We start from the raw sequence: 22,553 nt of genomic DNA, 5'->3' as shown, positions 1-22,553 counted from the left end.
ATTCCACGTGCTTGAATCGAAATTGCAAGAATTGAAAGCAGCGAGATGAAAGGACCGTCAAAGTGGTGACCCTCAAAGGGAACAGAAAAAAAGGACTCAATTCACTAGAAAAAGCAGTACTTGTAGTGAAGGGACACTCAGACTTGCTGTCAGGTTTATATGGGCACAAAATGGTTCACCTTTAGACAAAGCGAATGGATAGAAGTAATCTTACGAGATCATGAGTTAACAATGAATGCAATGGATCTAGATAGCGGCAACACTTTAGAGTGACCTTTCTACTGCCATTTTTGAATTTTTATGAAATGTTTGCTCGCAGCATTGAGGTATCCCTGCTCATTTTCAGTCCCACGAAAAGTTTATTCACAAGCCAACAATTGAAACAGTTTCATAACCAGAATATAGTTAAAGTGCATCTTGCTAAGACAATACAAAATTTATCAGCCAGAGTTGTTAAACTTTCCAAAAAATTAAAGAAATTGAGCAAGTATGTTAATGCCTCGGTAAGTGCTCTGAAAAATGTGCACTCTACTGACCAATGATTGATGTTCTACACTGACTGATATTGAATGCCGTTCCAAAAATGTTTAGAGATTTTCACACACACACAAAAAAAGTTAAAAATGTTGAAGTTAATGCCTTGGAAACTCACCTTGGCTATCTCCTGAACAGGGTTTGGTGGGTTTGTAGTTCCACTGCTTTGATCAGTGGGAACACTTTCATTACCGAGACTATGCATCTCCTATAGGCAGAAAAAAAGAAAAGCATTCATACGAACCAGTTTATAGCAGCATTGAGTATATGCTGTCTTTGTCTGTACAAACTAGAATAAGCACTTCTGAACTCAAATGTTCTACCTTTCTTGTTTTTCAGGATAAGGAAAGGTACTTGTGAAATCAAAAAAGAACACGGATCCATAAATGTTCACAGTGTAGTAAAAAATGTTGCAGTTACAGAATCTGGTTAATGCTACAAATACTGCTCTCCCGCGTTTTGTAGCAAACTGATGATGCCTCGATGACAAGCCTGTCATAGCCTTGTCCATTCACAAGCCCCACCGCGGTGGTCCAGTGGCTAAGGTACTCGGCTGCTGACCCGCAGGTCGCGGGATCGAATCCCGGCTGCAGCGGCTCCATTTTCGATGGAGGCAGAAATGTTGTAGGCCCGTGTGCTCAGATTGGGTGCACGTTAAAGAACCCCAGGTGGTCAAAATTTCTGGAGCCCTCCACTACAGCGTCTCTCATAATCATATGGTGGTTTTGGGACGTTAAACGCCACATATCAATTGATTGTCCACTCACAAGCACCAAAAGCTGGCTTATTTCAGTTACATGCAGCAAATAGTATACATATCTATCTCAGCCTGCGCCTACCTGAATAGACAACTTCAACAGTAATACAGACAAGGCAATGCGCCGTAAAAAGGCTGATGATTGATAGGCGAAGCACCCTCGCATCACTGCAGCCAGTGGAAAAAAAAAAGATAGAAACAGAGCAAGAAACAGTCTATAATACGCCTCATGAAGCTGAAATACATGCCTCCAGTGAAGATGCGCAACTGCGCAACACAGTGGCAACATGTGGGCAGCGTGTCGTGTGCTCCTTGCATATAGCCAGTGTATCGTGATGCAATCGTAACACTATTTCTTCTTAAAAAACTGGGAAAAATTGTGAGAGATGGCTTCGTGGAATTTACAATGTATGCGAACCACCAAATGGCTGTTGCTCGAACTACATGTACTCTGATGCTGCTGGTGGTGTGCTTACCTGCAACGCCTACTTCAAAAACCTGGCTCATGAACTTCAAGGTTCTCTAGCCGGAACACACAGCAAATTCAGTCAGATTAGCCTGTATTATTTTCTTTTCTTTCCCAGGATGAGGGCATGGTTGCACCACAACACACTGACGATTTGTTGATGGTGTGTTGCAGTGAAGCATATCTATCCTACAGGCACGCACGTCAGCTGACCATGAACCATAAAAATTAGGCCTCGTTTTTCATTACTACTATTATAAGTTTTTTTTTTAAGTGCGAATGTGTGCTGGCAATAACTAGTTTGAGCAGCTTCATCTATACATCATGACACTGCCAGGTGGCATTGCGTAATGGCTTCAAAAAGCCACTGTTTCCCTCAGTTTGCGGCAGCATGGGGATCAGGCAGTGCCAGAAAACTTGGAACCTTGGAACCACAATATACGAAACATGGCCGACTGGCATCTCCGATTACAGACAGTAGTCCCTGTTCCCTCGATCCTGTTTTTCTTAGGTTCTGTTAATTCGAACATCCACTTAATTAGATGATTTTCAAGATCTCGATCTCCAAATAACGAGCTTACACTGTTCTGCACAGCCACTGCCTACCACTTCCATCTTATGGGGGGGATGGGGGGATGAGGTGCATGGTTGCATGCCATTTATGAAGCATAAAGGATAAAGCTTAGTGCAACTCTTAAATGTCACTGCTTGTGTCATTACCTTTTTTCGTTCCAATAACATTCTTTGTCTTTCTTCCAAAATTAATGAGGCATTTCTTTTTTTTTTGCTTACGCTTTACGCACTATGCATAGAAGATGCACATCTAAGTGACAAAAGTAACAGCACACACTCTTCTACTACAATATAGATAAAATTCTTTTTATGCGCCATATATATGCCTAGGCAATCCTGCGGTTGTTCACTTTGAGTCAGCAATGCTAAATCCAAATTCTCCTGCAGCAATACAAATTTGGCTGTGATTGAGAGACTGCACATCATGAAGCTTTTCCTGCGGCATTTGAAAAAGGAGATTCTGTGGCCTATGATGTCATTGTGGTGCGTGGATGTGTGAATGCAATTAGCAATGGGATGCACTAGTATGTTGCTTGCGTGCTAACCACAGAAACTTGGTTTCAGGCCAATTTATTCATTGCTCTTGCCAACAAAGCTTTAATTTCTCTGCGCCAACAAACTCACTTCTACCTTCCCAGCCAACGGGACGTCTGCTGCTACCCTGATCTGCCAGTGCATTGACCACAGCCATCTACCAGAGCACTGCAGAGCCCCAAGACAAAACCAGCTTGTCCAAGGCTGTGAGAAAACGGCAAAGGCTGTGAGAAAACGACAAGAGCTCACCTCTAGAGGTGCTCTTGCAGCATGTTGCTTCTTAGGTGGTTGTCCTCGTGCCCTCAATGACAGTGAACTAGCTTCCACATTGACGTGGTCCGCCAATGTCGCAGACACGGGCGACGGCTGCACAGGTGCGGCAACCGATGCGTTCTCACCGCTGCCGTCAGGAACTTTTTCGTGCTGGTTCAGATGCAACTGCAGCTGCTCCGATGAGTTAAATGCACTGCTGCATTTGAAGCATGGCCAAATCTCATCCCTGACACCTGGAACAAGACAGAGTGGAGTAGGTATGCCTGGCAGAGGTCAGGTCCCTCATTTACGAATCACAAGACAGCACGCAAAATGATAGATAAGCCGCAGATCTGTTCAAAGACCATGCAATTTAGCATAGATTTTCCTCACTGAATGGCTACTCAACATACATCTGAGGCAATATCCAAGGTCAGATAGTTGTGCCGCCACGGTGTACGATGGTTATGGTGCACAGCTACTGACCCATAAGTCGCAGCAGGTTAGATTCCAGCCACAACGGTTTCGAATTCGGTGGAGGCAACATGCTACAGGCCCGAAAACCTAGATTTAGGGGGACAGTACAACATGCTCGCTTTCCAATGCTCCCATCCACGATGTAGGCGCCACACACTTGTGGAGTTGCAGAGGCCTGCAAGTAGGCTATCTTCACCAGCTCCATGACACAGAGCTCAGGACTGGTCGACCACCTGACCTCGTTTGCTGGATCCATGGAAGTTATCCCTGTTCACTGTGAGACTTTACACATGAAGCAAATTTATATGAGCATTTCAATACCATGAATTACTATGCTAAAGAGCAGGCTTTCAAAATTTCAAAAGATGATAATAATGTGCAGCTTTCCACTACGGCGTGCCTCATAATCATGTACAGTTAAACTTACCTATAATGAACCTCCACATAACGAATTCCACAATATAACGAAGTTTTTCTATTCTTCCCCGTTACTCCATAGAAGCACATGTATTCACGATCTCTATGAAACAAAGCAACAGCGGGAGACATCCTTGATTTAACAAATTTTCCCCTCGGACAACCTAGGAATGTTGTACCGAATTTCGTCATTTTGGCACAAGCATGCATCTTGTGCGGTTGCCCCACTGCCAACGAAGCGGCAGCGGCATGCACAACCTGCTCATGGCCTCGGCAACTCCAAAGCGAGAGCGAGCGCTCATTATTGCACGAGAGGGTGTGTGAACCGGGCATGTGCCCCTCGAGCCAGTGATGCCGCATTTGTTTCCGCCCCGAGTGCATGCTCGGATGTGCCCTCGCCCTACCTTTCAACCAAAAATAATAATAATAATAAAAAAACTACTTTTGCATCGGCAATGCCACTCTTCAATTGCTGTAGAAGTCTCTGAACTGCACTTCCAGTGACACAGCTGATGGCACTTTGCGTTGTTACGCTTTTGGTTAGTAGAATCACATATGTGGGGCCGCGCTGCATAAGAGGAGTGCTTACGAAGCTGTGCACACGTGCATGGTCTTACTGTGCGCGCATGAAGTGGCGCCCGACGACGATAAGCTTTTTTTTTCTTTTCTAATGCCGACAGCCTTGTCGTTACTACCGACGAGATGTCAGATTAGGTGATGATGGAAGCTCTCCGAGACCACGGTGACGACGAATCTTCGGAGGTTGACTCGTCACGCGCTTTGCCATCTTGCACCCTTCCGTGAGTTCGCTGGACAGTAGCCTTTGCGATTAGTAAATTATCCCTGGCAACAAAACAGGGCTTTGAATGCAATGCAATCAATGCGGTAGCAACAAATTGTAATGCTACAAGAAGTAAGACTGGAAGCCAACTCTTTTGGAACCGATATTGCAGAACTCTAACAAAATACTGATGTAAGCACAGAAGTGCTCTTTTCAGCCAGCCTCTTCATGTTGAAAGCAGACTGATGCTTGCCGAGATAGCATGCATGCCAGCAATGATGACTGCGGCCTTAAAATCAAAGTCCACTGTTGCTATTCAAGCAACCCCTCCCTTTCCCGTGTGTTTTTTCATGCTCGTTCAAGCAAGGTGGTTTTATTTCTGTTTCATACCTGCCAAGTTCAAGAATTCTGAGTCCGGGACATTAACAGGTGAGGAGGTGGTCACGTTGATTTATCCCGCCTTTTTTTTTTTCACAAAAAACAACAAAAAACATCAAAGAAAGGGGAGGTCACGTTTATTTATCCTTCCCTCTTTTTGGCACCAAAATAAAATAAAAAAAGACGTGATAAAATGGGGGGTGTCTGTAAACATCAGTGTTGAAGTGGCCGAACACACCAGGGTAGTTTCCCCAACTACAGCTACAGTAGAAGGTGCGAATCTCAATAGTGGGCAAAAATACTCGTAATGTCCCGAAGTTTTGCGTCATCAACTCAACTAGCAAAACCTATTTCTATCAAAACAATTCGCATATGTCTTCCTGGGACACACGTGAATGAATGGGACGGCGCAGCCAGCTGCCATTACAGTGCGGGTCGAAGGTTTGCTTGAGAACAACTGAGAACTGAATGCCAAAGTATAGTTAATTGAAGTACGCAGATCGACAGGAACAACGTAATGTATGTTACTAGATTCTTTGGACAAGAATGCCAAAACGGTTTTAGTCTCTTTTTAAGTCTTTATCGCCTGTGCCCTCTGCTAGTAGATGATCGCATCACCGCGGCCGCAGTTTTCCGCATGGTGTTTGCGGAAAACGGTAGCTCTGTTTTATATTCATGTGCACTGGCTGCACGCGTGCCTTCAAAAACAAGTTGTTTTTTTGCTAGCTATCATTACCACTGCTGCAGTTTTGCTTGCAGCGTTTGTGGAAAGCAGCACTGCTTTGACTGGTCGAGCATTGGATGCACGTGCACTTTTGGAGTTTTGTCAGTTACGTCGCCGCCATACATGATCATGTCTAGAGCTGCGCTGCGCTGAAGTGTACTGGAATATTCTAGTACCACGTGCTAGTTTGGTCCACAGCGGTTGTGGCAAACGATAACCACAGTTCTGACAGTGCCCGCATTCTTTTGAAGCTTCGAGCACACTGATCTCGACCTTCTTTCCGCGGTTTCAGTACTATTGTTCATATGACCAGCTGCGATGACGAAAAGTGTTCAGAACATCTAAATTTTTGCTCAACGGACCTTGTGGTATTTGACTGGGGAATTTCAAAAAATTGTATCTGCTCGTTTCACATCATTGAAATTCTACTGTACCTTTAGATTAACACCTACTGAATTTGTTAACAATAAAATGCAATGGGCTCACAGAAAGCCTTAATTTGATTGGGCGGCATTAATCCAGCCAGATCAAACACCTAAATTTAGATTTCAGGGAGATTTTCCTGACAACCGTACAAATGTAAAAGTTCTTACATTTGTATGGCTGTACCTTTGTACGGTTACGAAACAAATAGTGATTTTGGTCAAGTAATCTTGAATGCAATTCGAATAGTATATATAACATATAAAGAAAATTTCACATATTTAACATGACTTAAGTAACCAGTAAAATATTTTTTTTTAATGTGAGCTAAGGCCTCTATGCAAAACCTTTCTTTATTTCATTCAAAGGAAGTCGAAACAATGTTGAGTTGTAGCAGGATTTGACTTTTGGTAGGATGCAAATTACCTGTAAAATGTGTAACTTTTTAAATTTGTTATATTTAAAGCATATAAGCCAGCATAACAAGCTTCTGAACATAAAAAATGAGGAATCGGTTTGATGGTATTATGCTCATTTAATGAGGCCCTGCAGCAGTTTTTCAAGTAGCCATAGAATAGATTCACCGATTGCCTCATGAATACACTGCCACAAAAGTTCGAATGCATCTAGTACGAGCAGAGTTGCAAAGATTTGTCATACACTACAATTGCATTCTCACTTCTCGTCCCGTCAAAAGTGCTAGAATTTAAGCAGGGAGGAGTGACCTGGGGAAAGAAAATATTTTAGGTGCACCTCGTCACCTTGAGCACTTTTTTTCCCTTCAAATACGTGGCTTGTCAATGTAATCGCGCATGTTTGCGTGGACAAGTCGCGGCCTCCCACAGTGACCCCAGTAACAACCAAGCTGCCATGCTCAAATCAGCCAATGGCAGGTAAAGTGGCTGTGACTAGTGATTTTTGAGCTTTGATGTCATTTGCCAAGAGAAGAGAGCAATCTTCAGCTGACTTTGAGAATTTATGCTGAATTGCATGCTATGTGCTGCGCTATATTATCCTGATCGGGTGTTCTCAGTAGCCTCAACTACCGATCGGCAGCATTTTCTGACAATGCTCGAAAAGTGTTGCAGGGCCCTTTTAAGGGGGGCTTCGCGGCAGAGTGCAATTCCTCTGCACCCCTACACTGCAGTGAAACCACCTTTACAAGAAGTTACATGTGGATAATTATACGCCTAATTGTTCATCGCGAATACTTCGAAATTTTCAATAATTTAAATTTGGATTGAAGCAAATTCGAATACTCTAATATTCATTCGAATATTCAAATAAATGCTTTGGGTGAGCTCTGCCTTCGGTTCTCCTATTGTTTAATTTGTGCGTTTATTTTTCAAATTTCATGCCAAACCTGCACATAATTGAATCTTCTTTGTAACTATTTTTTGGGGAGTTGGTTAATTTTGTTATATACAGCTTTAACTGTAGTGATCTTGGCCTGTCAAACCCGAAATATTATAATTAGGGTCACACGGTTTTCAGATGGTCATTTTCATTGAGTACCACTAGTACCACTAGGTATGACAAGCAGATGGAAGGCTACTTCCTGTATGTGCAGTCATCAGATGCATTTGCAGAGCCAGAGGAAAAAAATACTGAGATGTCAATGCCTTATTACAGTGAAACCTCATTAATATGCAACTGCCAGAAATGCAGCATAACCACCCACTAAACAGCAGTACACACTAACTAGCATGTACAAATTTGCATCTCCTGATGTACTCCATCACCGTCAAGAAAGAAACAGAATGCCAAGGTGGATATTGTTAAAGCGCTCACCACTAAGACATTTCTTGCTTTCTGCCTAGGTGCCGAAAAGATTCTGGCACTTTCACGCGACCATTTGATAGCGCGCATTGGCAATGCTAAGGAGCATTTTGAAACTATTACACTGTCTGGCATATGTAGCAACTGACATAGTGACAGAATGGACCGCATTGGCTTTCCTCTATACATGTGTGTGCGCTTGTACTGCGATCTGCTACTATGCGAAAAGTGACAAAGTTTTATCGGAATGCGCTATGCAGTATGACCGCATAGAGCCACTCATTTCCAAGCCAGTTACGTGCAGCATGTTGCCGACTCAGCTCACGCTGTCACTTTCAAGCCGCTTGCTGTACCTACGTTACATGTTCATTTGTGGTGGGAGTGTTCTTGGTACCCACACCGCTCCAGACCATGCAACAAATGTGGTGAGTAGCTTGCTGTGTTAATGCAATGATGATGAGCCTCTTCCAAACGATGCTCCGCAATGTTCTACTGGTCTTAGCAGCAGGCAGAGGCTCGTGTGGGTTGCTGCTAAATAAAAGTATGTCCTATGGTTACAAGAGCACTACACTTGCTGTGCCGCTTATGTGTATTTAGCATGATAACTTCAGTGCATCAAAGTTTCTGACAGCCAAGACTCACAACACTCAACTCTGCAACAGCGAGCTATATTGTTTCCACAAAGCGGTGAGCCCTTGATCAAGGTCCAGCACAACGAGGTGGCATTGATTGCCAGTCCAACACGTTAGGGTAGTCACTTTTACAGCGGAAGCTGTTATGAGATCGAAACACAGATCACGCGCAGCGCCCTAGTTTTCAGCCGCCGCCGCCGGTGTCTGTAGCCACTATCGCAGAAATAAGAAAAAAACCTAGTACCAAGGACACAGTGGGGCTCGAACCCTGGTCCGCTGCGTGCCAGCCCAGAAGTATTCTACCACTGAGCCACGCCAATGCTTGGGACTTCTTCGCAAACTTGCCTAAGGCAGGCTTGATATCGAGAAAAAAATCGCGCTAATATGAGTAATGAAGCGTTTTAGAACAGCAAAAGAACAACCAGATGTCACACAATGCAAATAGCATAACGAATGTGTCATCCAATGCTCCAACCCACTACAAAAGCTTGTTCTTGATCACCTATTAACGGTGGTGCATACCCACTTCAAGCATAACTTCTCATCGTCGTCAGCCAGTGCATGAACAATTGGCACAAAATTACTTGCAAGTGTTTAGCGGATACCACGCTTCTGAGAAGAATGATGAAGGATAGCATAGCCAATGCCAGCCTACTACCCAGAAATTAATATTATTAATGCCTTAGTGGGTACCCAGCAAGTGTGCTTGCAGCAGTTACCCAATGAGTGTTTAGAAGAGGCTCTGAAAGGCCACTCTTCTATCTTTCGCTGTGACTGCACTGCGCCTTCCGCGCAGACCTGGCATGTGTGTGTGTGTGTATGTTTTTTAAGGGTCCAGAAAGCTTGAAGTAGCACCACGCCACGTGTGCCTGGGCCGATAGCTGTAGATACCTATTGCGATCAGAATGTTGAGGATGAGGCACAATGGCATGTTCTAAGGAGGCTGGCGCCTCACATTTGTTCACTCCTGATGCTTACCAGCAAAGGCATCGCTGCAATTGCACAAAAGTCAGATCATTTACCTACCGAACTGCCCTCTTCTCAAAAAGATGGAAAACCTTTTCCGAAACTTTTCAGCATCGGCAAGTTCAGCGGCATAGCAATCTTTTATGGCACACGAGTTTACCACAATGTACAGCTGGTACGCACTAAATGATAGACATAGGACGAAGTACTGCAGCTTAAGATGCCAGCAAGTGCACTAGGCTCTATAAGACTCGGCCAGGGATTTATGTTAGCTACGCTTTAACGGTTGGTACGTTTAAAGTGAGTACGTATTGACAACGTTTCACTGTATCACCAAGAGGAGGCATCCTCCTACTAAACGTGTTGCACATAGGTTTCTTTCTTTAAAATGCAGGAGTTGCTTGGTACTGCCTCTTTTAAACGAAAGTGCAACGTACCGGTGGCCCTGGCAGGCTCTTGCAGTGAACATTGCTGCTGGAGTCGCTGTTGTGGCTGAGAAGGTTGCTGCTGCGCATGTTGCAGGTGCACTTCCTGGTACTGCTGCTGCTGCTGCTGATGTTGCTGGATAGGCTGGTGAATTTGTTGTTGCTGAAGCTGATCCACTTGTTGATGTTGCTGCTGTTGGTGCTGTTGCTGATGGTGCTGCTCGATCACCTCTTGCTGATTAGAATGAGACTGATGACTCCGGTGCTCCAACTGAAGTGGCTCTTGCTGCTGTTGATGGAGCAGAGGCAGACACCAGCGCTGTGCATAGGCCGATGAATACCACACACGCAGCTCTGTGCGCGTCGCCAGAGCCCGCGTCGTGTTGAAGTACAGGCTTTGGCCCTGCTGGACGACAATTATGTTCTGCTCCAGAGGAGTCTGTGCCGGACGCACAAAGCGCATCCAGTTGCTCTGCGTCTCATCTGATGTGTCCAGGCAGAATACAGTACCACTCTCATCTTTTTTAATCTGTAAAGAACAAAGTAGAAGGAGAAGATAGAAAAGTTGAAACCGTGAGCTGAGCCAGCAGGTAGAGGATTGAAGACAAAACACCACGGTCAGACAAGGATACGATGACAAGACACATGCTCAGTCTAGATGCTTTACTTTTATAAAATCGTGGTCACCGGAATCGCTGCTTTTTAATGAGGTTGCAATAAACACAAAAACAGCTGTGAGTTACATAAAAAGTAATTATGTAACTAGTGATAAAAAAGTCACAACCTGCAGACCACAAGGCAGGATAAATTCTGTAATTGCTCCATAGTCACAAATTTTTTTAATCATTTCATCAAGAAGTTGATCTATCAGCATTGCTGAAGATATGAATTTTGACCATGCTAAATTCGAACCTTTCCTCTCTTTTTGTTTCTTTTTCTTTTTTCCTACATCGTGCCCTTCAGGAAGCAGCTGTCGTGGCCAGAAAACAAACCCACAATTACAGCAGGGAAGCTACACAGAATTAACAACAGGACACAGATGCATCACATGTTTCAAATACTCAGAATGAAACTTTCCCAAAAAAGAAAAAAAATGCTCTTGATTCATTTTAACAGCGGATCCGTTAAAGATTTTCATTGCACCTGGTACTACGGACAGAAACTAACCAGCATGCGCTCACGTTGTCCTCATTATCGCCTGCTTTACTCCCCCATCATGTGTGCCAGCTTGTCCATCTGAGGAATGCATTGACTAGGTAGGACGAGTATGTTACGCGACTAAAAATCACGTAACATGTACGCAGAAGGCAGCATTGTTGGGCATGTTCCGCGGCCGGCACTGCACAATGCTGGCCACATCGATCGTATGTTAGCCACCTGCCCCTTTATGCCATACTGGTCGCTGCTGTGAGTCAAATGTATAACACTCGTAAATGGCAGATGTGAAGCTATCAGGCGTTCTTCAACGGCGTTGAGAACAGGCAGGTGAGGGGGCTTGGGAGCATATCGGTACCCGTGCATAACACTCATCGTAGGAACTTGTCCTGTGTTGCTGTGCTTACAAAGCAACGAGAACGAAGTGGAGGTAGTCACGAGAGGGCGAGCATGCGGGCCATCGAAAAACGAGGTTTTGGGTGGCGGTGTGCTATCTAGGAAGCACTGGAGAGGCGACTGGAGCAACAACCTTGAGCGGCGACTGGAAAACAGTACACTGGCAACATTGGTGTACATGTCGGCAGTTGCCGCCAAACAAGCCGCGAGCTATTGCTCGCGGCTTGTCAGAAGCAAGCTTCAATAAATCAGGCAACTAGCCAAAAAAGAAGCAGCAGCTCACATAAAGTGGAAATGAATGAGGTCTGTCTGTACTCCTTTGCAGAACACCCTCCATTGGTCCAAACTGTGTCCTTTTGGGAATGTTCTTCTTTGCAAAGACACCATAAACTGCATGAAAGAGAGACCAAGCAATCACTAATATAAGGCTATTGTGCTTAAAACATGATTGACACATGCATGATGATACTAGGCATGAACACAAGATGAGGAGACAAGAGATACAAAGACGCAGCCCTTTGTATATGCTGCACCTTGTCTTGTCATCATATTTAGTACCATTACTTGAAAGGTATAACTATGGTTGCACACAAAGAAAACAAGGATAGGAGAGACACAAACAAGCCTCCTTCGTGTCCGTGTCTCTCCTGCATAGGTTGGCAAACTCACCGTATATACTCGTGTAAGGGCCGCCCTCGTGTAAGGGCCGCACCCCAACTTTGAAAGCGGATATTTCGAAAAAAAAAAAAACAAAAGTTCAAAATGTCCCGCCAGAAAAGTGTAGTTAGTTCATTTACAGCCAGATGGCGCTGCACGCTTTTCCGCTTTTATTCTACTTCCGCCGACGCGCCGACCACGCTGTTGACAGCGCGCCGCCATATTTGCCTTGTGCGGCCTCTTTGTTGGCATCGTTCCTAGCATCGTGTCGATACGTTGGCAGCGCGACTTCAGATCGGTGTCGTCGGTGTCACTTTGTTGGTTGTAGTGAACCCTGCAGAAGCCAGCGCACGTGACGGACGATGGGCCGGCATCTGAGATCATTCACTGCAGCATTTAAGCTGCAAGTGATTGACTATGCCGAGGAGCACGGGAAGCGGGAAGCTGGACGAAAGTACGACGTCGATGAGAAGCGCGTGCGTTACTGGATGAATCAGAAAGATGCCCTCGCCGCTACTAACAGGAGCCGAAAGGCGTTTCGCGGGAAAAAGTGCAAGTACCCGCAACTCGAAAGCGAGCTCGTCAACTACGTCGTCGACACACGAAGGGACGGCTACGCCGTATCGACTGACATGATACGCGTCAAAGCCCTCAGCATCGCTCGCCACATGGAAATACCCCCGGCACAATTCAAGGCAAGTCGGGGCTGGGCTACGCGGTTTATGAACCGTAACCAGCTTTCTATTCGGCGCCGAACGACGATTTGCCAAAAACTGCCGCGCGAGTACGAAGACCACGTCATTAAGTTTCATCGCTTCGTGAATGCTCTCAGGAGGGAGCATGAATACGACCTGTCCCAAATTGGGAATGCGGACCAGACACCTGTGTGGTTCGATGCACCGGAAAGCACCACAGTGGATTTAAAAGGTGCGAAAAGTGTGTCTGTGCGCACGACTGGTGCAGAACGCCAAAGGTGCACTGTGATGTTGTGCATCACGGCAGACGGCAGGAGGCTTCCGCCGTACGTCGTATTTAAAAGGAAGACTCTCCCAAAAGAGAAGTTCCCTCAGGGAATCGTCGTACGTGCGCAAGAGAAGGGCTGGATGTCCGAGGAACTGGTCGTTGACTGGATTAAGACCGTCTGGGCAAACAGACCTGGAGGGCTGTTACAACGGAAAGCCCTCCTTGTTTTGGACAGCTTTAGGGGCCACTTGACCGACCGCGTCAAGAACCGAGTTGCCGCAACTCGTACGGACTTGGCCGTCATTCCCGGTGGCCTGACGAGTGTGCTGCAGCCGCTCGACGTATGCGTCAACAGACCATTCAAAGTGGAATTTCGCCGATGTTACTCTGAATGGATGGCTGGAGGCGTCCACGAGAAGACCCCTACAGGACGGCTGAAGCGGGCGTCGCTCCAACAGGTGTGTGAATGGATTTTGAATGCGTGGCGTGCCATGTCAGTAGAAGTAGTTGCTAAAAGCTTCAAGGTAACGGGAATTTCGAACTCCATGAACGGCACCGAAGATGACCGTCTCTGGGAAGACGCGGACGCCGAGGCGAGCTCCTCCGAGAACGAGGACAGCGAAATGGAATCCGAATAAAAACATTTCTGGCATGTCATTTGTGACTCTTGCACTCTGCTACTGTTGCATAAACAGTACAGACCTTTGGCCTGTACTGCCTGTACTAAATCGGCCTGATTCGTGTAAGGGCCGCACCTAGCAAAATTTTCGAAAAAAAAGTGCGGCCCTTACACGAGTATATACGGCACTTCAGAGTTTACTTACTTGCACATACTCAGATCAAGCTGTGAGTATGATTAAGTTTGGGTGAGTAATAGTTTGATGAGTTAAGAGTCCGAGTGAGTCCGGCTCAGGAAAATTTCGGTGAGCTTGAGCCGGAGTGAGTCTGGCTCAGGAAAATTTCGGTGAGTCTGTGTCTGAGTGAGTCCTAAGCGCAAACTGTATTTCATGAGTGAGTCTGAGTTCCACAATTTTTGCCGACCTATGCTATCTTGTCCTTCTTTTCTTTGTGCACAACCACAGTATACGTTTTAAGCATGCACCAAATCGCCAGCAGCAAGTTTCTATGGTACCACCACGAATGATCAGCACCAACTAGCCCTAATCAGAGCTGTATTTGGCAGAAACACTTCAAATGCATCTCAGTAATCATTAAAACAATGCACAAGAATCTCAAAGGGCAAGTGTGTTACACAAAGTTCCCCGGTACGTCAGTGACTTCCGGCAATGCTTAACCACTGTGCAGAAGAAAAGAGATGATTGTTTTTCTGCGACTTTGCTATAGTATACAGTAAAACCTCAATTAATTCCAAATCGGTCATTTTTAAATCCCACCTAATTCGAAGGATTTCAGCGGTATTGTATTTTTCAATGTAAGTTTGAGTGGATAATTTGAAGCAGCGGCCGGCAGCAGTGCGGTTAATTCAAAAACCTCGAGTGCCATGTTCCAGATCCTGATCCTGATTTCGCCTCAAATCCACGAAAACGACGACCCTCAATAGTCACAAGGCAATGCAACATAGCAATACTAATGCGTGTGCGTGGCAGCTGAAGCACTCCAGCCTCACTACTTCCAGAGCAAAAAAAAAGCGGGCTCGTGGTCAATTGAAACGTGCGCTTGCGGAAAACAAGACCTGCTTCACTGCAATAGCAGTGACGCGAGGGCAGCATATCGAATGTTTCTCGCAACATCAGCGGGTCATGGCTTACCCATACTTTCTGGGATTTTAAGGAAATTAACAAAGGACAGGTTGGCGGAATTGGCGATGTATGTGATGATTGGCAATTGCTCCAGCAATTCATGCCTTTGCACTGCTGGTGGAGTTCTTGCCAGCAACACCTACTTTGAAAACTAAGTTCGAAAGTTTCGAAGTTATTTTTTTTCTGCCATAACACACTGCGAGTTTCGTGGTACTGGCCATTATTAACTTCCTACTTATACGAGAAACAATGTGCGAGTAATCGCATTATGACGTGCTGACGCAGCAAGGAGCAGACGACATGCTGTCCGTGTGTCACTACTATGTCGCAGTAAAGATGTCTTGTTTTCCGCAGGCACAGATTTCAGTTGATAACGACAGCTTTTCTTTGTTGCTTTTTTTACGGTGGCAGCAGTGAGGCCAACCGCTCACACAATGTTTGCGGCAAAATTAAGTTGACCAGGTTGTTCTGGAAAATATAACCCTTGTAGCCACAAGCTAGCCGACACATCAAACGACATGCCCCGATTACAATAAATAGTTCCAAGTTACTTGCATCCCACCTTTTGTATGTTCTGTTAATTCGAAAACCCGCTTGATTTGAAGATTTCTTGCGACCCCAGTGACTTGTAATTGACTGCGATAATTGACAGTGACTTGTAATTGCGACCCCAGTGACTTGTAATAAGGTTTTACTGTAATCAAAACAAAACAAGAAAAAAACCTACGCAAATGATGAATAAACAATTGAGGAGAGTTAGAAAATTGACTCATGCAAACATAAATTAAGGGCGCTAACAAATACTGCCTACAAGGAGAAAAAAAAAGTAAAGTGCAGTCATTGTTGTAAACTACATAAGTTTGCAATTGACTAATGAATACGATGTAGCATGTACAATCACGGTGAAAATTGTTAAAAATAGATCATAACAAAGAAATTACACACTAAAAACACTAAAAATTACACTAAAAAACATATTGTCGAGGTACAACGCGAACAAAGCACAGGTAGGCCTTGAGACAGCGAAAGCATCGTGATCTGAACAGCTGAGCCGCAAGATTGTCCTCTTCGTTTTCGAGTAAAGCCAGAGGCCCACTACCTAGTGTCCCCTGAATCCCCCTATTGTCATTTTCGTTTACATGTAGGCACGAATCATTTGCCTCCCTCTCAAAGAGCATCAACCCGATGCGAAGTCAATAATGCAATTTTCTTTTAAGGAAAGTCTCGTGCAATCACTCGCTGACGTAAGGCTTCATGCGCACTACATGAACGAGTTCAGGATAGTGCTGGTGACGCTTCGTACTACACGAACTGTCGGGAACAACTTTGTAAGTGACGTCTCTCAGTTGTTGCAGCACTCGGTATGGCCTAAAGTATCTTCTTGAGAGCTTTTGGGAAAGTCCTCGTTTCCATACGGGTGTCCAAACCCAGACTTTGTCGCCAGTTTGATAGATGACTGTTCTGCGGTGAGCATTGTAGTGGTCTGCATCGTACTCTTGCTGCTGGCGGATCCGTAAACGTGCAAGTTGCCTAGCTTCTTGCACGCATTCCGTAAACGTGTCGACGTCTGGGTCGATGTCGTCACCTTCGTGCGGTAGCATCGCATCTAACATAGTTGGTACTTTTCCCCCATGAACAAGGCTGAATGGGGTCATGCGGGTCATTTCTTGTTTGGCCGTGTTGTACGCAAACATTATGTATGGCAAGATTGCATGCCAATTTTTGTGTTCAACGTCTACGTACATCGAAAGCATGTCTTCAATGGTTTTGTTTAGACGCTCTGTCAGCCTGTTCGTTTGTGGGTGGTAGGCGGTGGTCTTACGATGCGTTGGTCCACTCAGCATCAGGACGTGACCAAAAGAGCTGCCGTAAATGCGGTTCCTCTGTCTGTGATCACGACAGTTGGTGCACCATGTCTCAGTACAATATTCTCAATAAAAAATCTTGCCACCTCCACTGCTGTACCTCTCTGGAAAGCCTTTGTCTCGGCATAACGAGTCAGATAATCCGTCGCGACGATAACTCAGCGGTTTCTTGCAGTAAAAGTAGGTAGTGGGCACAAAATGTCCATGCCGATCTGGTAGAATGGAGCTGTTGGGACCTGCACGGGTTGCAGGAGGCCAGCTGGTTTATTTGGTGGTGACCTGCAGCGCTGGCAGTCGAGACAGGTACGAACGTGGTGCTTCACGGCTGTGGTTAGTCTTGGCCAGTAATACCTTTGCTGTACTCTGGCCAACGTCCTCGTGTAACCCAAATGGCCAGAGGTCACCTCGTTGTGGCATGCTTTGAGTACTTCGGTGCGAAGGGCTGCTGGGATGACGAGCAGATAGGCGGATCCCGTCGACGAAAAGTTTCTTTTGTAGAGTATTCCGTCTCGTAAACAAAACGATGACAGCACTCTTGCGAAAACTCTCGGTGCCTTCTAAGATCTGCCATCCAAGTAGTTAATTAAGCCAAGCAATTCAGCGTCGTTTCGTTGTTGCTGCGCAATGGTGGTCGTATCGAGGACACCGAGAAATGCCGTTTCCTCATCCTCGGGTAAGGTTGCCGACTCAATGGGTGAACGGGACAGACAGTCAGCATCCATATGTCACTTGCCTGACTTATGTATGACTGCCATATCGAACTTTTGCAGCCTGAGACTCCAATGCGCTAATCGCCCTGTAGGGTCTTTAAGACTTGTTAATTAACACAGTGAGTGGTGGTTGCTAATTACTTTAAAGGAGCGGCCATATAAATACAGGCGAAATTTTGTAACTGCCCATACCACGGCGAGACATTTCTTCTCGGTCGTGGAGTAATTAGCCTCAGCACGTGTTAACGTTCTGCTTGCGTAAGCGACTACCCTTTCTGCGCCCTCTTGCTGCTGCACAAGCACAGCTCCCAGATTGACATTGCTAGCATCGGTATGAAGCATCGTAGGGGCTCTCTCGTCAAAGTGGGCAAGGACTGGAGGTGTTTGTAGTCACTGACGAAGATTGTTAAGAGCAGCTTCCTTTTCGTTCTTCCACTCAAAAGTGACGTCTTCTTTCGTGAGGCGAGTTAACGGTGATGCTATGCGTGCGAAGTCCGCGATAAATCGTCAATAATATGCAGAGAGGCCAAGAAAGCGTCGGACAGCCTTTTTATCGGTTGGTACAAGGAACTGTGCAATGGCTGCAATTTTCTCAGGATCGGGATGAACACCTGCATGACTGACGACGTGACCACCAAGAAATTGCAGCTCTTCGTAGCAAAAGTGGCACTTCTCAGGCTTCAACGTCAAGCCCGCGGACCGTATGGCTCGTAAGACCACTTTAAGCCTTTATAGGTGCTCGTAAAACGTTGCAGAGAACACTATGACATCGTCCAGATATACTTAGCAGGTTTTCCACTTCAAACCGGAAAGCACCGTATCCATGAGTCTTTAAAAGGTAGCAGGCGCTGAGCACAAACCGAATGGCAAGACCTTAAATTCATATAACCCATCTGGTGTCACAAAAGCGGTCTTCTCGCGGTCTCTCGGGTCCACCTCGATTTGCCAATATCCACTGCGCAAGTCCATTGAAGAGAAGTATCGAGCATGTCGAAGTCTGTCGAGAAAGTCATCTATACGAGGTAGTAGATATACGTCTTTCTTGGTCACCTGATTTAGCTTCCGGTAATCCACACAGAAGCGCAGGCTTCCGTCCTTTTTCTTAACGAGGACCACAGGCGACACCCAGGGGCTCTGTGAAGGCTGAATGACGTCATCTTCAAGCATTCTGTCTACCTGCTGTTGTATCGCTTCGCGTTCTTTTGGAGCCACGCGATAAGGGTTCTGATGAATAGGTCTCGCCGTTTCCTCGGTAATTATCCGATGCTTGGTTAGAGGCGTGCGGCCAACTCTTGATGTTGTCGAAAAGCAATCTTGGTACTCGGCCAATAGCTCAAGGAGCCTGCGTAGCTCGTCTTCCGGCAAAGTAATGCTAAGCTCTAGAACAGGCGCTGAATCGAGTTTTAACGCCTCGTCGACTACCGCCAAGCAGCCTTCGGCATCTATGACATCATCGAAGTAAGCTACAGCCGTGCCTTTTGGAAGGTGCAGGCACTAAGCGCTAAAATTGGTCAGCAGTAGGTCCGTGCATCCAGCAGCAACTCTTACGATACTTTGTGCGACAGAAATACCGTGGGTGAAGAGAAGTGAGCTTATTTGGTCTGCAACTCCTTCGACGTCAAACTGGACAGTGGCGGCCACAGAAACAAGCGTGCATGACCTAGGAGGGAGGACCACGTCGTCATCAGTAAGACGCAGTTGGTTTGCTCGCGCCTCTGGAAAATCGGATAAGCCCATACTGTTGCAGAAAGAAATCAAACTCTTTGGGATGTCAATGACGGCGCCATATTCTTGTAAAAAATCCATGCCAAGGATTACATCTCTGCAGCATGCGGCGATAACGACGAAAGACGCAGTGAAAGGAGAACCCCTGATGTCAATTCTTGTTGTACGTATTCCAGAGGGCATTAATAACTGGCCCCCTGCCGTTCTTATATAAGGGCCCATCCACGGAGTCTTCACTTTTCTGAGGCTGTCGGCGAGGTCCAGACTGATAATAGAGAAGTCGGAACCAGTGTCGACTAAAGCTGTCACTTGCTGGCCGTCAAGAAGAATACTTAGGTCGGCAGTCACAATTTCATCTCTTTCACGGCTTACCGGCTGTACGACGTCATGCAGGGGGGCTTTTTTTCGTCACCTTCATGGCCTGCAACCTTGCCCCCGGAGGTCGCCGCCCTCAGTTTCCTCGGTGCGGGCTAGGTCACTTTCTTTTATTAAGGTCTGCATAGGTGCGGCGGTGCCACAAAGGAGAACGTGCGGGAGACGAAGAGCGGGATGGGCGTCTCAGACCAGGCGGGTTAGTAGGCATTGTTTCCTCTGCAGTGGTACGGCCGTTCTCAAAGTAAGAATGGGCCCGGTAGAAGGGTGTGTCGTCGCGGTGTGAAGTGTATTCGTCGTTGGGACGTCGACCGTCAAGCAAGGTCGAACAATACGGAATAAATCGCCTCGATGCCAGCAATGACGGGCAATATGGCCTGCACCTCCGCAGTGAAAGCAAAGTGGATGCCTGTCGACTGTGCGCCATGCATCTGTTCTTCGTGTCGGTGGACGTCTGAGCGTCTCCCCTGGCGTCGATGGCCATGGCGTGGCTGTGGATGGCCAGATGTATGGCTGTGGCATGGGTGGTTGCTGTAGTGTCTGCTCTTGCGGCGGTTACCAAAGGGCCATTGGTGCCTGGCAATACGGCATCGGCGCAGTGGGTGGTGGTCGTCGGAGAGCGGCAGCGTAGCTCGTGGGACGCTGCTCAGCATCAAGACCAGCCGTAAACAATGCTTGGCGGATTTCGTTGTGTACGACTTCAATGACCGAAACAACGAACATTTCAGCAACAGGAGTCCGGAACGTCTGCAGTTCTTCGCGAACTATCTCCCTAATCAAGTCTCGCAAAGAGCTCTGACTCTCAGACGTTATAGCAATAGTATTAATTTGGACATTGCTCGACATGCGGTCATATTGCCTGCAGCGTTGATGAAGGGCCCGCTCGATCGCTGTAGCTTCCTCAATAAAGTCAACCACGGTGCATGAAGGGTTGCGCAGTAGCCCGGTGAAAAGCTGTTTCTTGACACCGCGCATGAGGTAACTCAACTTAGTATCTTCTATCATGTGCGGGTTAGCTCGACGAAAGAGACGAGTCATGTCTTCGGCAAACATTGCAACGGTTTCATTAGGTTTTTGAACCCGTAGCTCCAATAACTGCTGTGCACGATCGCGTCGATTAACATTGGCGAAAGTAACGACGAACTGCTCTCGAAAGTTGGGCCAAATTGATAGATCGGCTTCTCTATTCTCATACCAAGTACGAGCACCATCGTCAAGGTAGAAATAGGCTCGAGAAAGCTTTTCGTGTTCCGGCCACTGATTTATCTTGGCAGCACGCTCGTAGTGGTCAAGTTAGTCGTCAGCGTCTTCATGGGCGCAGCCACAAAAGCGATCAGGAACGAGTGGCTGATAGATGGTCACCTTAGATAGGTGCATCGGAAAGCTGCCTTGGGGCACCTGTTGAGGGCTTGCGTTGGCCATTAGTCGAGGTGAGCGGTGCCTGGGAGGTTCCGGCGAGAGAGTGAGTTCTGGCGCAAGGCCTCGCAACCGTCGACTGAAACGATGCACAGGAGTTGCAATTGGTGACAATGCGTTTGGACTGGATGAACGGCTCCTAGCGGGAGTGTGGAGCATCAGGCAGGGTTGCGATCCAGCACCTCCACCAGTGTCGCGGTACAACTCGAACAAAGCACAGGTACACCTTGAGACAGCGAAAGCAGCGTGTTCTGAACAGCTGAGCTGCAAGATTGTCCTCTCCGTTTTCGAGTCAAGCCAGAGGCCCACTACCTAGTGTCCGCTAAATCCCCCCATCGTAGTTTTCGTTTACATGTAGACACAAGTCAATATGAGAGAACCTAAAAGTACAGGGGGCGGATATTTTGTCTGAATGTAATCAGCTTTAGAGGCAATGTGATATGGCAGGTTATTGCGTGTGAGTGTTGTTTGGGGAATGAAAGAATCAGCATAATGAGCTAAGAAAGCACCTGGATAAGTGCTCTCACAGCTTAGCACCTCTCAATTGCAGTAAAACCACCTTTACAGGGGTTATATGCAGACTAACATACATTTATTCATTCATTTCGAACACTTTAAAATTTTCAATTATTACAATTCGAATCCAAGTGAATTGAAATACTGTTATATTCGTTCGAATACTCAAAGCATTCTAATATTTGCACAAACCTAACGAATAACTTTGGTAAATCTATGAGGAAGTAAATAAAGCTATCACATATAGGAGTTGTCGGCTCACCCCTTCCACATTTTTATACTGCGAGGAAGAGCAGAGTTGTCGAATGCGTGTGTTCGACCTGACAGATTTTGAAAGCATGGGCTATTATTGAGATGGTTCAAAGACCGATTTGGTTTTGCATCTATGTAAAACAAAATAAATAAAGAAAGGGGTGCCCACTTGGTTCTCCGTCGGAATCCTCAGCCACTTTATGGACGTAGAGGTAGCTGGCAGGAAGACTCGCCCATGCCCTTGTCAGAACAGGCTTGTCGACAATCAGCTGCACCCTGTGGCGTGGGCACTCGCGTTCGTAAAACTGATTGCAGTCATCGCAATCTGAAAAAATATGGAAACAAGATGTCCATCATAAAGAAGAAACAGCATTATATAGGGCTTGCCTGCTCCTGCTGATTTTGAGCTCCTGCCGACTTGAAATTGCCACATGGAAACAACACTAACGAGTGTATCTATCAAACAAGCACTTAATTTAAACCTAGTATTACTTTTAAGATGCCTGTTGACAGGCACTTTGCAAGTGTGAAACCGCATGCACTAGTATGAAGCACTCATTTCATGTAAAGCATGCAATGAGCTCAATATGGCAAAACTACAATTTTAGAATACACCCACATGTAAGCATTATGTGGCTATAAAAGGCA

At 46.1% G+C, this 22,553-nt stretch overlaps 1 protein-coding gene across 6 annotated transcripts in view; it reads right to left on the bottom strand.

The window, feature by feature from the left end:
* Positions 1-22,553, bottom strand: part of LOC119172421 (uncharacterized) — a 103,115-nt gene that overhangs the window by 34,356 nt on the left and 46,206 nt on the right. For all 6 annotated transcript variants that reach the window (XM_075893771.1, XM_075893775.1, XM_075893772.1 and 3 more), the window contains 5 exons: positions 22,075-22,230; positions 11,953-12,059; positions 10,131-10,647; positions 3,114-3,370; positions 653-742 (listed from right to left, as the gene is read on the bottom strand). In XM_075893771.1, the coding sequence (XP_075749886.1) occupies positions 653-742; positions 3,114-3,370; positions 10,131-10,647; positions 11,953-12,059; positions 22,075-22,230 (1,127 nt within the window). The remainder of the gene's footprint in view (positions 1-652; positions 743-3,113; positions 3,371-10,130; positions 10,648-11,952; positions 12,060-22,074; positions 22,231-22,553) is intronic.

Source organism: Rhipicephalus microplus, chromosome 4 (genome assembly GCF_043290135.1).
Source record: "Rhipicephalus microplus isolate Deutch F79 chromosome 4, USDA_Rmic, whole genome shotgun sequence".
NCBI lineage: Eukaryota > Metazoa > Arthropoda > Arachnida > Ixodida > Ixodidae > Rhipicephalus > Rhipicephalus microplus.
The sequence above is the reverse complement of the archived record's forward strand: the minus strand, read 5'-3'. Positions and strand labels throughout refer to the sequence as shown.